Source organism: Lissotriton helveticus, chromosome 3_1, assembly GCF_964261635.1.
Source record: "Lissotriton helveticus chromosome 3_1, aLisHel1.1, whole genome shotgun sequence".
NCBI classification, from domain to species: Eukaryota; Metazoa; Chordata; class Amphibia; order Caudata; family Salamandridae; genus Lissotriton; species Lissotriton helveticus.
In genome coordinates this window covers 1,654,464,330-1,654,482,043 of record NC_136061.1, presented here as the reverse complement: position 1 = coordinate 1,654,482,043, position 17,714 = coordinate 1,654,464,330, and the positions used below count along the sequence as shown (strand labels likewise).

The 17,714-nt window shown below is 39.4% G+C and overlaps 1 protein-coding gene across 2 annotated transcripts in view; it reads right to left on the bottom strand.

Annotated features, from left to right (window-relative positions):
- OSBPL11 (oxysterol binding protein like 11) overlaps positions 1-17,714 on the bottom strand; it is a 294,199-nt gene that overhangs the window by 143,604 nt on the left and 132,881 nt on the right. For both annotated transcript variants that reach the window (XM_078682428.1, XM_078682429.1), the window contains exon 7: positions 10,829-10,971. In XM_078682428.1, the coding sequence (XP_078538554.1) occupies positions 10,829-10,971 (143 nt within the window). The remainder of the gene's footprint in view (positions 1-10,828; positions 10,972-17,714) is intronic.

Here is a 17,714-nt window from a genome sequence, read left to right as displayed (position 1 = left end):
ACAAGCTTCTCCTTCAGTTTTAAACCTGAATCTTCAGGTACCAAAGTCACATGAGCTAAAGATCCTCACCAAGTTCTTTTTACCAAGGACAATTTGCTTGCCTGTCCCAGATCCAATAAATCTCTGATACCACACAGAACTATGACTTCAGTTCTCCCTAGACAGAGGACGACATTGTTAGATGACAATAACTCAAATATGCAGGCTTGGCAATTAAACATAGTGGAAAAAATGCTGTAATTGCTTGTTCTTCCGAGAAACGTTAAATCTAAGTCAACCACATTCCTATGTTGGTTGGCTTACCTCAGACATCCGCCCTAAAGAAGGGCTAAACCAAACATCTTATTGAGATCCCGCTCATTTTCTCTCCATATGAGCCATTCTTCCACTTTAAGCTGTATGCTCCATAACTGCTATTCAGGAGTAAAAAAAGAATACCCAGCAAACTCCATAGTTGAGATGCACATGGTTCTAAACAGGAACTTGGCTTAGTGAAGTATCTCAACTGGTAAAGGATTTACTACGGCTGCCTACTCAATCTTACATCTCGACAGGGATGGCATGGTTTGGGTTTCAACAATACCACTAAATCAACCAACATTCGCATTATCTGCGATCCACGAGGGGACAATGAAGTTGATTTCATCATGGATCATATGACATCACAAATGATGTTATACAATAAAAACCACACATATTGAAGACATCGGCCATCACTTGGATAATTCCAATGACAGACCATTCTCTTTGCTGATTCATGACATTTTCACTTGGGTAGGACACAATGTGTGAAACGTATGCATATTGAAGGGTATACTCTTGATTTAATCGTCACAAAAGAGGATTCCAATTGAAATACTGACTATAGCTGACTGGACATATTATAAGTTTACTTTCTCAAGGTCTTTCTTTAGAACTATCACTGTGTGAAAATTCAAAAATGGGAAATGGTTGGTCTGAGATGTGAGGGATAAACAGCAGTGACATTTCCTTGAAATTCACAACACACCTACCCTAGTTCTGTGGGAAGCATGGTGTGAATTATGTTAGCCATCTATTGAACGATGTTCTCTCTCAAATGGTCAATGAAATACTCAAATGACAGACACTTGGCACCTCGACCCCATAAGCTCTAGTCATGAACTTCTCTGTGCTACAAAACCACATTTTCCAAGTCAAATCTTAGTCCTTCAAATAACAAATCGAATCAGTCAAAAAATCTCTTTGGCATTGGCAACTCTGTCGCAAATCTTCTGCTGCTGTTTATGAGGTCGAAAAGAAATGAAGATGTTTTTGTTTTACAACTCTAGGCTTCAAATTATTGAAAGTGTCTTCTCTCTCTCGCTCTCTCGCTCTCTCTCTCTCTCTGAACTCCTCCCATTCTTTGTAGTAACAGTTTACCTTGTATCCAATAATTCACACAGGCAGAGCTACTCTGCATCAATGCTAAACTTAAAGCTTCCACTCATGGGCCTTACCCTGTACATCTCACCATGTCGATGGTGTACTGTAGTCTTGCATCTTATTCAGAGAACTTGATTAATCTACCACTATTGAATAAGTATGTCCTGATTGTTCAAACATGAGTCAAGTATCCTCCCTCCTATACAGGAAAGTTGTGCAAAAAAGCAACTGAATCCATTTGTTTATCTACAAAGGAGAGTCTTGTCTGCTGGTACTACTGTACCTTTCTGTTACCCTTGACACTTAATTAAATTATCCTCATCTGTACTTTATATGAATGGATGGAATGCAACTGCATCTCCTGAATGGCTTGATTCTTCTAATTTCCTTGACCACACTCTTTCTATTATTGACAACATGAAATCAATGGCCTTCAGCTTAAATTATTGTCTCAACCTCAAACATATAAATTATACTGGTAGTTGAGCCAACAATTAGTTTGGATTGAATCAGGGAATCAAACCTTTACTCCTCCAATAGAATCTCAAAGAAGTGTCCCAGGTGCTGGTCCTAACCAGTGTTGTTTAGGTGAATGCTATTCTTACAGGGATTACTAAACTCCATTTTGCCTCACTCAAAGCCTCCGTTGCAGATTTTAGAATGCTATTCTGCAATCCCAAAGGACAATGATCTCTTAAATGATTTCTTCTTGGTCAATATTTATCTCTAGTTCTACTATAAAACTGGGATTTGCCTTGATGAGAGTCTCCAAATCTGCAATTTGAATCTAGAGATCTGGCTGGTCGGACAGTTATCCAGACTCTGCTACTTCTGACCCCCTTGCTGCATATATCTGAATATCCTTGATCTTTGATGTTCTATACATACGATGTTTTCTTTTTGAGTTTTGTATGTATGTTAGTCTCTCATCGTAAGACACATTTGGTTACCCCTGTGGATGATAAAGTGCATGGCAGTATGTAATATCTCCTCTATAAACTGCCTAGTTGCTCCAGAGACTTGTATGCACTATACAAAGCACTAAAAAATAAATACACAAATCAATACGTCTTCACACAGATTCCTCACTTTTAGAATTGGTCCCTAGCAAACACCTACTTAAGAGGTGTGATGGAGCAATGCCATTTAACTAATGTAGTCATGCAACACAGCTCCGGCAACATGCTCACCACAGCTAGACTGAGATGTGAAGCATTTTTGCAATGCATAAGTGTGCAAAGGTGACGATATAACTACCCAGCAATGTCGACAACCGCAATGCCTCTGAAAAACCATGGCACTAGTGGAATGAGACCAAAACTCTTCCAAATAGTTTTTGGGCCAAAGCACAGCACATTTTGATACGGAGGAAGACCCAATGAGGAACTGTGCACTAGGACATCGATTTGCACTTCTGATCTCCAGCTAAGCCTATAAAGAATTGACCATTCTGTCCCAAGATGGGCAGTCCATGTAGAATGACACTACCCATCTGGGGTTCACCCTATTCAGTCACTCCTGCTTGGCTGGGTACTGAGGAGAAAGAAAGATTAAAATGTAATAGACTGACCTAAATAAAATGCAGAAACCACCTAAAGCAGCAGGGATGAGCAGGTACAAAGAACCAACTTATCTGGGTAAAGAACTGTGAAAGGTAGACAAACTGCTCGGGCCTGAAGTGCTCTTATCTTATAATCTGAGGTTACTGCCAGCAATAACACAGTCTACAACGTATTCCTTGCATAGATTCATAACAAAACAACCAGAAAGCCAATACTGTAACCTCTATTCAGCTAAACTGACCTACGCGCAAAGAATTAAACTAAGTGCGGGACAGTGAAACTAATCACAGATTTAATCTTTTATTTTTAGAATTTTAGGAAAAATGGGTTGGTTCAAAGTTCACCAAGAATTTTTTCACAATTGAGAACACAAACAATACAGGGAACAATATTCATATAAATGACATTTTCTTAAAACAGACATTGATATCACAACAATTAGTGAAAATACCTACTATCATAATAAGTTGATCAACATATGCAAGCATAACTCACTCTCTCATACACATCATACACTCCAAACTCACTATACAGGCGTAATGTCACAAACAGGTTAATTAAATAGGAATGAATAAAGAACAAAACCATAGAACCATAGAAAAAAGCTCTTGAAACAGTAAATCAGCTTCTTTTGGAAAATCACACAAGAAGTAAATTATTTTTTGCAGTCTTATGGTGTTGTAGAATGGTCTACGCATTTCGAACCCTTAATAATTGGATAGGGATCTCATCAGGACCTCATAACTGAAAGAGAAAGATATAAAACTCAATCAGAATTCAAATGAGGGGGATGGTTTTGATTCTAACTGCCTAAGCATGCCCTTGCATCCTACCTTGTATGAGAGCTCAACATGTGACCGATCCACCCGGACGATGGCCAGCTGAAAGACAAATTAATTGGAATAATGGGTAAGCCTACCGCCAGACAACCAAGACGTAGTCAGCCTGTGTACTACCTGAATTTTACTTACATCCACATGGAGGAAGGGAGAGTTTTGGCCGAAGATTTCTGGGGGGACACAAAAGTTTTGGCTATATAAGCATACAGGATGTATCTGAGGCGAGGGCAATTATTTTAAATATGCGGCGCCGGGCTTACTTGTTGGAAGTATTTCGATGTTTCCTTCCGAGGGAACCCTTGTCACACGCACCAAAGTTCGGTAATGAATCACGGGTTTAGGGCTGTAAAAGGAGGGAATGCACGTTATTCTCGTGTTGCCTGCGGTGCAAACGGCGAGTGCAGCTTGTCTGACACACTAACTGCGGGTCTCACATACATTCAACTTGCAGCACCGGCCATTCCTCTGTATTGGGGTCAGCGAGACACCGTCTGTGTGTTCCGGGGATGGGCGGGTTGATTATTTCACGTATACTTCCCGGTCCTCAGACTTCTGGGAAATGTAGTTCCACTGATTTAGCGCTAGAGAATTAAAAAGCTAGAACACTCGCTTTGTCGAGATAGTTTGTGGTGATATTCTGCCCCCATTGTTCTATTCCGTCCATACTAATACGCCTCGCTGTCCCTCCATGACATACTTGACGAAGCAATTTGTCGTGAAGTTGTGCATGTGTGGAATAATCGTGATGGTCCGCATTACCAGCGTCACGTGTCTTGTTCCAAAAGTTGAAGAACGAACTCGTGGAATACTAGTGTCTAACAAAGTCTCATCTTGCCGTGCATTATTGCCTTACTTGTTAATGGAGTGTAGTGCTGTCTGCGGTCTGGGCTAGGTGGTTCTGGAGTCTCCCGGATAGTTTGCCTCTAATTGGTCACGAATGTCCCATGTCTGTCAGTGGCTGGTTAAGGGTCAGTGTGTGATTTGTCCGGCGTGGACCGAGTGTGGCAAGGGGTTGCCCATCACAATCAGTTCAATTTATGTAATTCAGACATTTCATTCAGACCTTTGGTTACCGTGTCAAATTTCAGAATTAGCATTGCTTCTCTTTGCATCAATTTTTCGTCCAAGTCGCCCCCCTCTTTGGTCTTTGTCGACTTTAAGGATCACTGTCCATTTTAAATCGACTTCCTTGTGGTCCATCATTATCCAGTGGTTGACCAATGGAGCTGTCAAGACTTTCAATCTTATTCGGGATTTATGCTGCATTATGCGCGATCTTACTTCCTGGTTGGTTTTGCCGATGTATAACAAGTTGCAAGGACACTTATTCCCGTATATCACATTACACGATTTGCAATTTGTGAAGGCAGTATGTTTCCAGAAGATTTTTCCGTGTTGAAAAATTGAGCCTTCTTCTGTGGACGAGAAGCATACGCATGTCCCGCATTTTTTTGTGTCCCACTACTGGGGGAAGCCCTGTGTAACTTCTAACTGAGACAGCCTCTTTTTGGGGAGGGCTGCTCTAACTAGATGGTTACCTATGGATCGATTTTTCTTGAAGGCGAATAAAGGTTTGGCATTGAAAGAAGCATCTAGATTTTTGATTAGATGCCAATTTCTTGCAACCACTTTCTTTAGTGAGTTGGAGTTGGGGCAGAAGGTAGAGACGAAGACTATTCTGTCCGTTTCTTTTTTAGTTTTCCTCTCTAATAGGCTCTCGCGTGGTGTCCACCATGCGCGTTTAACTGATCTCTTGAGGAGTTTTTTTGGATATCCCCTGTTCATGAGGTTATCTGTCAACTTCGCTGCATTATCCATGAATTCCTCTTTAGAGTGGCAGTTCCGCCGAATTCGTAGATATTGCCCAAAGGGTAGATTGTCCTTCATACTCTTTGGATGATTGCTTTTATAATGGAGCGATTTGTTCCCGTCGGTCTCTTTTTTGTATAAGGTGGTAACAAGTCCTCCATTTGCCGGGTACACTTCTACATCCAGGAAGGGTATTTTTTCTTTAGAATAGTTCAAACTGAATTGGATCTCCTCCGTCCGATTATTGAGCCATTGATGGAATTTTTTAAGTTCTTCCTCCTGTCCTGTCCATACAAAGAAGACATCATCTATATATCTATTCCAATAACCGATATATTGGAGAAATGGGTTGTTTTTGTAGATGAACATTTCTTCGTAGACTGCCATAAACAGTACTGCCAACTCAGGGGCAAATGGGCATCCCATCGCCACTCCGCTGATTTGGTAGTAAAAATCGCCATCAAACTTAAAGTAGTTTTTCTTAAGTGCAAAACTTGCTAATTTAAGAATGAAGTCAGTTGGAACTTTGTGTGGTCTTGTTCTAGACTCTAAAAAGTATTTCAAGACATGAAGGCCTTCCTCTTGGGTTATTTGGGTGTACAGGGACACCACATCCATTGTCATTAAAAAGTGACTATTTGCCTCAAATTTGATCTGACTAGTCTTATTTATGAAGTCCGTGGTATCCTTAAGGAAGGATTTTACATCAGCCATAAAAGGAAAAATCGATCCATAGGTAACCATCTAGTTAGAGCAGCCCTCCCCCAAAAAGAGGCTGTCTCAGTTAGAAGTTACATAGGGCTTCCCCCAGTAGTGGGACACAAAAAATGCGGGACATGCGTATGCTGCTCATCCACAGAAGAAGGCTCAGTTTTTCAACACGGAAAATTAGCAAGTTTTGCACTTAAGAAAAACTACTTTAAGTTTGATGGCGATTTTTACTACCAAATAAGCGGAGTGGCGATCGGATGCCCATTTGCCCCTGACAGCAGACAGCACTACACTCCGTTAACAAGTAAGGCAATAACGCATGGCAAGATGAGAGACTTTGTTAGACACTAGTATTCCACGAGTTCGTTCAACTTTTGGAACAAGACACGTGGCGCTGGTAATGCGGACCATCACGATTATTCCACACATGCACAACTTCACGACAAATTGCTTCGTCAAATATGTCATGGAGCGACAGCGAGGCGAATTAGTATGGACGGAATAGAACAATGGGGGCAGAATATCACCACAAACTATCTCGACAAAGCGAGTGTTCTAGCTTTTTAATTCTCTAGCGCTAAATCAGTGGAGCTACATTTCCCAGAAGTTTGAGGACCGGGAAGTATACGTGAAATAATCAACCCGCCCATCCCCGGAACACACAGACGGTGTCTCGCTGACTCCAATACAGAGGAATGGCCAGTGCTGCAAGTTGAAGGTATGTGAGACCCGCAGTTAGTGTGTCAGACAAGCTGCACTCGCCGTTTGCACCGCAGGCAACACGAGAATAACATGCATTCCCTCCTTTTACAGCCCTAAACCCGTGATTCATTACCGAACTTTGGTGCGTGTGACAAGGGTCCCCTCGGAAGGAAACATCGAAATACTTCAAACAAGTAAGCCCGGCACCGCATATTTAAAATAATTGCCCTCGCCTCAGATACATCCTGTAAGCTTATATAGCCAAAACTTTTGTGTCCCCACAGAAATCTTCGGCCAAAACTCTCCATTCCTCCATGTGGATGTAAGTAAAATTCAGGTAGTACACAGGCTGACTACGTCTTGGTTGTCTGGCGGTAGGCTTACCCATTATTCCAATTAATTTGTCTTTCAGCTGGCCATCGTCCGGGTGGATCGGTCACATGTTGAGCGCTCATACAAGGTAGGATGCAAGGGCATGCTTAGGCAGTTAGAATCAAAACCATCCTCCCCATTTGAATTCTGATTGAGTTTTATATCTTTCTCTTTCAGTTATGAGGTCCTGATGGGAACCCTATCCAATTATTAAGGGTTCGAAACGCGTAGACCATTCTACAACACCATAAGACTGCAAAAAATAATTTACTTCTTGTGTGATTTTCCAAAAGAAGCCGATTTACTGTTTCAAGAGCTTTTTTCTATGGTGTTCCCCCGTTTTGTTCTTTATTCATTCCTATTTAATTAACCGGTTTGTGACATTACGCCTGTATAGTGAGTTTGGAGTGTATGATGTGTATGAGAGAGTGAGTTATGCTTGCATATGTTGATCAACTTAGTATGATAGTAGGTATTTTCACTAATTGTTGTGATATCAATGTCTGTTTTAAGAAAATGTCATTTTTATGAATATTGTTCCCTGTATTGTTTGTGTTCTCAATTGTGAAAAAATTCTTGGTGAACTTTGAACCAACCCATTTTTCCTAGAATTCTAAAAATAAAAGATTAAATCTGTGATTAGTTTCACTGTCCCGCACTTAGTTTAATTCTTTGCGCGTAGGTCAGTTTAGCTGAATAGAGGTTACAGTATTGGCTTTCTGGTTGTTTTGTTACTTTCATGAGGCTTGGCCTTACTGTGGGAAGCCCACACCCAGTGTTGTTTCTTCATTGCATAGATTAATAGCACCTTGAGTATCAAGTGAACGTATTGTGTCAAAAGAAGAAAGTTTGCTATGCAGTCTGGTTATGCATTGGCAAGTTACTAACTGCACATGTAAGAGGAGATCCAAATGCTATGACAGCCAAGAGTAGAAGAATCCAGTCAACAGGAAAAACAGATATTGGTTTGGCCATTCTAAATAGTTTTTTGCCATATACTAACAATGCCTAGAAATGTTGGTGTTGTCACAGTTAACGGAGCTGTACATTGTAACTCCATCTCGGGTCCTAGCGTTTACATCATGGGAATAACATCCACTTGCCTTGTTTTTGGCCGCTGACGGGCACCCAGTTGTTAAAATGTAATTTACCCTCGGGTACTGGGACCACTGTTAAGCCGTTTTAACTTCACTTCACAACCCACCACACTGCACTCTCAGTAACATACCTGCTCCGCTGTAATCAGGCGTTGAAGCACACCCGGGACACACTAGGTGTCACTGGGTGGGCCCGATGATGAAGCATGCCACCAACCAGGTTGGTGGGAGAGGGCTTCATGAAAATACCCAGCGGGTGCCTGCTGACGGTGCAGTTCAGGTCCCTATGGATGGTCACACTTGGCTGGTCCTGGTCGATAACATATAAATCTCTGGGGATACGGACTAGCTATCTAATCCTCTCTCTCTCTCTTGATACACATACTAATATAAAACACACATAACTGTAAGAAAATGTTCCTACAGGGCGATCTCCGTAGTGGTGGTGGAGATCTCCACCAATCTGCTTTGCCTCAAATTGTAAAGCGCTCTGATATCCTTCGGGATCAAGTTTGCGCTATATAAAACTTTATAAATAAATAAATCATCTGGTTGTACGTGCAAAACAGGTGGTGTACTAGAGCATATTCTTCAAGCTAGTTACAGTTAAGGTGGAGATGTGAGATGGTTAAGCGAATGGTTTCACAATATTATAGTGAGATAAAAGGTTTTAAGATGTTTGGAGATTTGGTTATCTTTTGGCAAGGAACTACCAATAAGAGGTCTTCTCACAAGTTTAGTGGGGTACCATCTTTTTCCTCAGAAGTAAAACAGACATCGTTGGGTGACCTTCCTCCATCGAGTCAGTTACTAAGCACAAATGGTGATGCACACATCTACCCAGAGATACCCTGATATTTACCCAGGTCTGACAATGTCAGTACAGCATGACACGAAGTCCTAGACTATTAGAACAAGAATCCTCGTAACTATTGGCCTTTCAGGTATTTTGAACTGCTCTCTAAAGGACAAATACTGATCAAAAGTATAATGAAAAGTGATATGTACAAAGAATAATCGCACCTTTACAAAAATTAAACCAAACGTTTTCAAATAGGACTTGGGCATTTTTAAAATGACTTTTGAAGATCAGATTTTCTCCTTAAGACAACTCCAAACAAACATTTAACAATGCCGGTCAAGAGCACCTTTTGAAGTCTAGGCAAATTAATGATGGCACACAATAAATACTCTGTGTTTTAGTGTGGGCACGAAGCTGTCAGGATTGGGAATGCTAAAAGGCAAACAGGATGAGTTGTTCTACATCTAGTGCAGGAATTAGTAGACTTCTTACCCAGTAGAGACATTAGTTGATAAATACCTAAATGTGTTCCGCCAAACAAACCAACTATTACTATTGTCTGTCATTCCAAAATTCAGAAAAAGGGCAATGGACATAGACAAATGTTGCTCTTTTCTTTATTTTTTCCATGTCAAAATTATCATTTTTCAAAGCATCAAGACAGAAGATGAATACCTTCGAATCCAGTCTATATAAATCTATTGCTTAAAGCTTCCTTCATGTAAAAAGAAAAACCTATTTATATGTAAAAAAAACTATAACTAACGGAAAATACTATCACAGGCATATGTCACTATAAAATACAGTCATTTTCAAAAAGGAAGCACAAGGAAATGGATTAGGCGCTTGCAAAAATCAAAACTATAAAAGGAAAACGATAATGGATCAAAATCACAAGCATTTGGCATAATAAAGTACATCATGTCTACATGTGGCTTAAAGGAGGCATCATTGGAATATTTTTATTGACAGGGTCAATCCACGTTCTTGGTTTCTCTTACGATAGCAGACAAAAGTAACAGGTGCTTGTGACTATTACTCCTCTAACACAAATAAAGTTTACATTTTGTTCATGTAAGCAGATTGCAAACGTAAAAAAAGAAACAAGCACACTTTGAAGAAGTTTATAATATGACAAGCTAGTCTCGCATCTCACATCCCCTTCAGTTGCAACCACAGAAATGAGGACTCATTCTTAAAACAAATCGTTCCTTAAACTAAGTCAGGTTTTGGTCAACATTTTAGTCTAAAAAGCAGAAATGTACCACAATGGACTGCTAAACATTACCTGGTCACTCAATACAAGTTGCCTTACACTATCCATTTAAATCAGGATTCCAAACTTTGCAGATCCAACTTTCTAAAATTTATCTTAGGCTTGACCAGTCCGCCTCATCCACATCCACCTTTTAGCATGCTACTTCAAGTGAACAAAACATTTTAAACTAAAACCTGGTACTCAAGTGTACCTTCCAGTAAAAAGTGCCACCATGTCACAGTCATTAAGCGTGCATTTTTGGGACAGCTTACCTGTTGTTGGAAGTTCTCAGAAACGGAAAGCTCTTCAGAGACCACCACTTCTGTGTTCTGTTGGTCCGGGAAGTTCGGATCCGCACCATTCTTAAGGTGGTTGGACAGGGTTATCTTTGGTTCCAACCAATTGATCGTCGTCCCTGAAGCAAAAGGAAGTTTGCACTGAAACTTGCTCATAATCCAGAGAACAGGAAAGGGATCTTTCATTAAAATCAGTGATGCCAACGCTCTGCAACCACAGGCGGCCAAACCCGTCACATGAAAAGGTGGCAGCCTTTGACAACACCTTCTATAAATCATTAGCATGAGCACGTCGATTGGATAGCTTTCTCCAATAAATGTAACTTGTTCACGAGAACATGAGATGTGAAAGGTGTAAGCAGACACTGGATAACGAAACCAGCTTTGTCAGGAAGGTTCCGTCACCTCTCTGGCAGGCAGTCCCGTCTACGTAAAAGCCAGACTACTTGCAAACTTTGTATTGCTCCATAGAATCTGCTATTTCTTTTTTTAAAGTATGCAAAGAAAATAGTTCCATCTATTCACAATTAAAAGAAACAGACTATGCTCCACTAAATAAATAGTAACAGTTTGAAAGAAAGGCAGAAGCAAGCGTTTGAAAAGCTGTCACCTGCCCAACTAATGATTAACACGGCTCTGGTTACTTCTAGCTTGCTTGTCAAAGAGGATGCATTTCATTCATGAATCATTAAAATATTCCATCCTGTTTCAAAGGCCGATATAGGTGGCAAAATAATCCTGAAGCACATAAAGGGAGGCAATGCAACAGAAAAGCCAGGGTTGTCCTATTATTTGGGTTTATTTTCCACCAGTATAAAACGTAGACCTTATGTTACCCAAGCATTATTAAACAAATGAAAATCCTTCCCTAAGATTAGCCGCATCACAAGCACAACTACAATAACACAGAGCAATTTGGTCAGCAATATGGATAACGTATGCTCTTACGACTGCTGTGCCATGTGGCCATCACCCTAGAGATGTACTTTCTATTAAAAGCAGGGTTAACAGTTACAATGAAGCAGCCAAAAAAATCTACAAACAACAAAATGTAAAAAAAAAAAAAAATAGAAAAAAATGAAATGATCTTTTGTGGAAGAAAAACAATAGGAAATGGCAGATGATTAAGCACAGAAGGATGCCATTTTGGTACTACTTCGATCATCTTTTTTCAATGACAACAGATGGGAGGAGAAAAATAGAGATTTAAATACAGCACTGATGTTCATCTGCGAGGCCCTTGTTAAACAACAGATGGGTTCAAGAGAATATATTCAGTGGGTTTGTGATTACAAACTGTTCAAACCAACTGTTGCCAAGTTTGGAAGCAGAGGTTCCAGGACTCCATACACACATTGTGCTTCACTTGAGGCATGACTTGATAAAATCGATGACTTTTTAAATAATTAATTCATTGAAATGTTTATGTACCTGTTTTGCTTATATGGTTATGTCTTATAAACCGAATAAAGCATTTTAAACTGAAACTGATAAAAGAATGCATGAAGAGTTCAGTTCAGATACTAAGGGGAAACTATAGGGTCGCCGCTCAATATGAATATAGGGCCAGGCTTGATCATGGTGAAGGCACTTAGACTGAATCAATGAATAATATTTCAGACCTTTGTTCTGCCGTTGAAGAGTGCAATGGCACATCACAGGCTTACTTGGTACTAAAAGGAACCGGAAATGCCAGCAACGGAACTGAATTAGAAACTGTGTATTTTGGTACCCATTGGGTCCATGGCTGAGCTATCTAGGCTCTAATATTAGGAGCATCTGAGAGTGCCAAACAGACTGATCACATTTGGCACCACTTAAAGAGCGTAAATGTCATAATTGTGGAGACACTTTTGAGATGCCCATAAAATAAAACAGAGGTCTAGGTGGATTGCACTTTCCAGAATGCACTCCCATAATGTACAGTTCTGCTGAAACAAGCATTTCATTGAAGTGGCAGTCCCACGCGTACCACACTGATGGCAGCAGAGGCAAGACTTCCATGGTTGCAGAGAGGGTTTCAATTAGGCGCAATCTAACAAGGCTTACGAGGATTCTAAAGTCAGTATTTCCTTTTCGTATGGCAATGATTTTTAGAAGCAGAAATATGTGGCAAGGTCCCTACATGAGTCACAGGAGTGATCTCTACTAGCGCTGCGTACCTTGTTGTTCTAAACAATACCAATCACACAGATTTTATGACCTACGTTGGTGTATATAAGAATTAAAATTTCACCAGAATAGAAACACTCAATATTGTCAACTAGCTATATATGTCATATACATATTAATACATAGAAACAATAAAAATTAATACACACCACAATAAAAATAATTGATACGTGAATAATAAGAAAAAGAAAATGGGAGATATGCTGTGCAAATTGGTACAAAATTTATTTAGACATATTATTGATTTCGGTTATTATCACTGGTTAACATATCACTTAATATAAGTACATTCATATAACACTTTATAAAAACATCAAAAAACACAATCGTTAAAAATGTTCATCAGACCAACGTAGGTCATAAAATCTGTGTGATTGGTATTGTTTAGAACAACAAGGTACGCAGCGCTAGTAGAGATCACTCCTGTGACTCATGTAGGGACCTTGCCACATATTTCTGCTTACTTTCTCCCTGGTCCCAGACCTTAAATAATAGGGGGCCTCTTTTACTTTTTGAATGATTTTTAGAAGCACAGTTCCGTCTTTTTTCCCTCAAGAACTTGAGCTGTATCCTGCCTATTCTTGGTATTTAAATACGGCCTGCTCGATAAAACCAGAACTAATCCCCACACAAATCACTAAGTCCAGTATGTATCGTGTTTTCCCACCTCAAAACGAAACCATCACAAACTTAATTTTGCAACACTACAAAGATCAACTTCTACAACCTGTAAGCCACACCTCTAAGCTATCATGGTTGAAATCAATCAATTTTCATCTCAAACCCCTATACTGTCTTTCTCGGCATCCATCCTCTCTTTATGTAGCATCATAACGTGCTAGGTGGTACAAAGTGCTTTAAAAACTATAAATCAATTCATAATTTTTTTTTCTACTATGCCAAAAGGGTTATTGATCACATTGGTGCCTTAACCGTACTCCTCGTCATTACTTGCTCTTTATTTAAACCATTAAATTTACAACTACATGTTGGTGATGAATGTCAACATAAATAATAACAGATTTTTATTTCGTTTTTTTTTGCAGTTTTGTACAGCATGACATGTCGCCTTTCATTTATTTTATAGTGCTGAAGACTGATGAAATACAGTTTATTGACTGAGTAGTGAGTCCAATCAGGTAATGTTTGATATTATGTTTGATATTTCTCAATCTCAATACCTGTTCTTGCTGCGCTCATTTGAAGGCAAGTCTGAATAGCTTGGTTTTCCAAATATTCCTCAATCGCATGTATTTGTATTCAAATCTCAAGTTAGGGTTAGGGGCTTTCCAAAGTTTGGGTCCCTGTACGACCAATGCCCTACCCGAGTGCTTGGATGTTATGTTTTTCAGGTGGAGGTTGACAGCCCAGCAGTCTGCAAGACCTACTGTTACCATATTTTTAAAACATACAGAGGTCTTTGTCTCCACCCAGAGGAGTATTTCTCTCTCATCTCGTGCTCCTGGCTGTTTGACGTAGAAGTGCGTGCAGTGCAAAGAATAAAGGACACTTTTACATCTCAACGTGCACTGTCTCATCACACATTGAACTCTTTATCTGATACACGTGTTGTTTACTGAAGGCAATCCTTTTTTAGGTATCTGTTACAGACCATTTTACCTGTCTGTTCACAAACTATTGCTTCTAATATTTAAAATACCCTTAAGAGTCGGGTTTGGGTCAACACATCATGATTTGGATGGCTTGGATCTATTAGCTTTACTCTCTATTCTTGCTCCTTTTGACCAGGAGCACTGCAGTTGGACAATCATCCAACTGGATTAGTTTCATCCTTCTACTGCATAGTGGGGAAATCTCCGTTTTTTTTATTATATTTGCTTCAGCACTCCATGGGACCGCATGCTTTTATTTGCTCTCTCTGCCTCATGCTGTCTCGGTTCATGCTGATACTCTGGACCCAAAAAAGAAATAATTATGCTGCACTCTTAAAAAATCTCACTGAATTATATGGGGAAACCCCTTATCGGAGGTAGCCACCATGTCACGGGAATTTTCAAAATTCTTGTTGCCGTTACAGTGTATCAGCCAATCCATTGTAAAGCCTACGATTCCAACAATTGGGATTGTATGAAAAGCATGGTACTGTTCTATCCAAATTTCGTCTGAAGGCACAAACGCAAACAAATAAACACATAGATGCACACTGACAGTGCTATTACTGGGTTCATTTCATTGATATAAAGCAATTTGAGTGATCTTTTGAAAAAATTTATAAAAAGAAGCAACAAGAAGTCAGTTCTTCTCTTCCAAACAAATCACTGGCAGACAATGTGAAAGAAATAGGCACACTGACTAAATGCTAGTCCACATGATATGTCCCCATTTTAGACTGAACTGTGTATTTATTAGGTAAAAACATTAACTTGGTGGGGGAGGGGGAAGTATTGCTTATAGGAAACTTGCAATTTTAAGCATTGTAGGCATTTGCAACAAGCACCATGAGCAGCCATATTGGAAAATGTCTGCAAAAATATTTTTTCAACCTACAACTCCTGAAGGGATCAACACATTTCATTTTTATTCAAATATCTTCAAAAAAGGTAAGATTTTTTTTATTGCAGGCTCAATATTCATCCCTTAAATTCTTAATACAAATGAAAAATCATTGGTATTTCATATAAAAAGCTCATTATCTTAATGTTACCAAATCAAACGACAGAATTAGGGGTTGTAATGAAAACGTAAGTTCAAATATCAAAGAAATGTCTTAATGTTAGCAATGTATCAAAGAAAATTACATTTTGTAATAATGTCACAAAATGAAAATTAAGTTAACATTAAAATAAAAATTTATTTTCCTTTTTTAACTTTCTCGGTAAAACGTGAATTTTGTAGAAAGTAACCAATTGATTAGTTTTAAAAACATTGTACTAACTTAAAGAGGACTTGCTTTAAAGAAATGTAAAAGGTATGTCCATGAAATAAAAAATCGTTATGCTCATAACCACATCATAAATAAAGAGCATTACAATGTAAATCAGCCTCTATACATATGCATGAAGCAGCACATTCACTTTTTAATACATTTGCACCTGACCAATTCTTGTGACTCCGCACTTGCAGGAGGTTGAGCAAGCCATCGTGGCTGCCAAGGAGAAGACAACCGTTCTTGAGTTCAACCAAAGGCATTCACTAAGGGAACTATGATGAGTTTCAAAGGTCCTGCTTGGCAGGCAATTCTAAGCACGTTTTGAATGGCATCCAGAGTTATCGAAATTCTTGTTGTGTGTTCAACCAACACAAGTGTGACCTTGTTCACAATTGTTTTGTCATACAGAAGGACAACACACCTTCCAACAGTAGCCATAACTGCTACAGTCTGGTCTAATGAAGTTAAGCTGGAAAGGGTACAAAAGGTCGATATGACTTCTGGGTACTTATTCTAATTTGTTCAATAGGCTTTTTGCCTCTTATTGAAAACTATGATGTGGCGTCAATACCCATTAGTGCATGAAAGGCTCATAGGGTCTTTGCATTAGTCAATTACACATAAAGGGGGACCGCTACAACCCAGGCAATTACAGACCAATCAGTTTAATTGATATTTTACAGAAGATTTTTGCCAGACATATTTTAAATAGACTTTTAATCTGGATAGAGGAATCCGAAATCCTTTCTAAATACCAAGCAGGATTTAGGATTAAGACAAGTACTGTTGACCAGGTGTATAGATTCATGTGTATTTGCTGGAAACAAAGGGTGTGTGTTGGCCCCAACCCTTTTCTCCCTATTTGTAAATGATATCCCCTCCTACCTAGCAGAATGTAATCATGATTCCCCTAAATTATGCAATGAAGTAGTCACAGCATTGTTATTCGCGGATGACACTATTTTAATATCCCAAACACCAAAAGGCTTGCAAAACTTGATAAATAAATTTAATAATTATTGCGACCTAAAGGGGTTAGAAATTAACTCATCCAAAACCAAGTATATGGCCATTAATCCCCCTAAATCTTTTAGGAAGAACTTGGCCCTAAACAACACTAAACTTGAGTACGTGGACTTTTTTGATTATCTCGGTATTAGGTTGGATAGTAGAATGTCTTGGATAAATCAATTAGAAAAAAGCAGGGTAACACTTAAGCAAAACTCCCTCCCCATTTTAAAAATTCATGGTGGGAGTACTTCAAAAGCTATAACCCCTGCGATTGAAGTTTTTAAAGCCAAAGCACAATCTGCCGCCCTGTATGGGGCCGAGATCTGGGGGCCTTATACTAAAAAAACATTCGATATAGAGGAAAATGTGTTCTTTAGACGTCTGCTAAGACTACCAGGAAGAACGCCCCTAGTACCAGTCTATCTCGATATTAACTTAAAACGGACAGACTATTTGTGCTGGTTGAGGCCATTGCTCTATTGGGTAAGGTTATGGTCTACCCCGGAACTCGCTGATTATAGAGCAGGAGTATTGGAAATCAGGGAGCTGGACTCTTAACTCGATCAAGTGGCTGAGACATGTATCCCATTGGCTCACAAAAATAGGCCTTTCACACTTCTGGAAAACACCAGCAATGTCAATCACTTCGTTAAATATTTGCAAAGAACAAGTAAAATCTGCCTACTGGAACTATGTGAATACCAATGTTTACGAACGCGCTACTGGCTCATTAACGCATAAGTTTTTGCAATTTAAGGACTACCCTACATTTGAACATTTTATGGATGA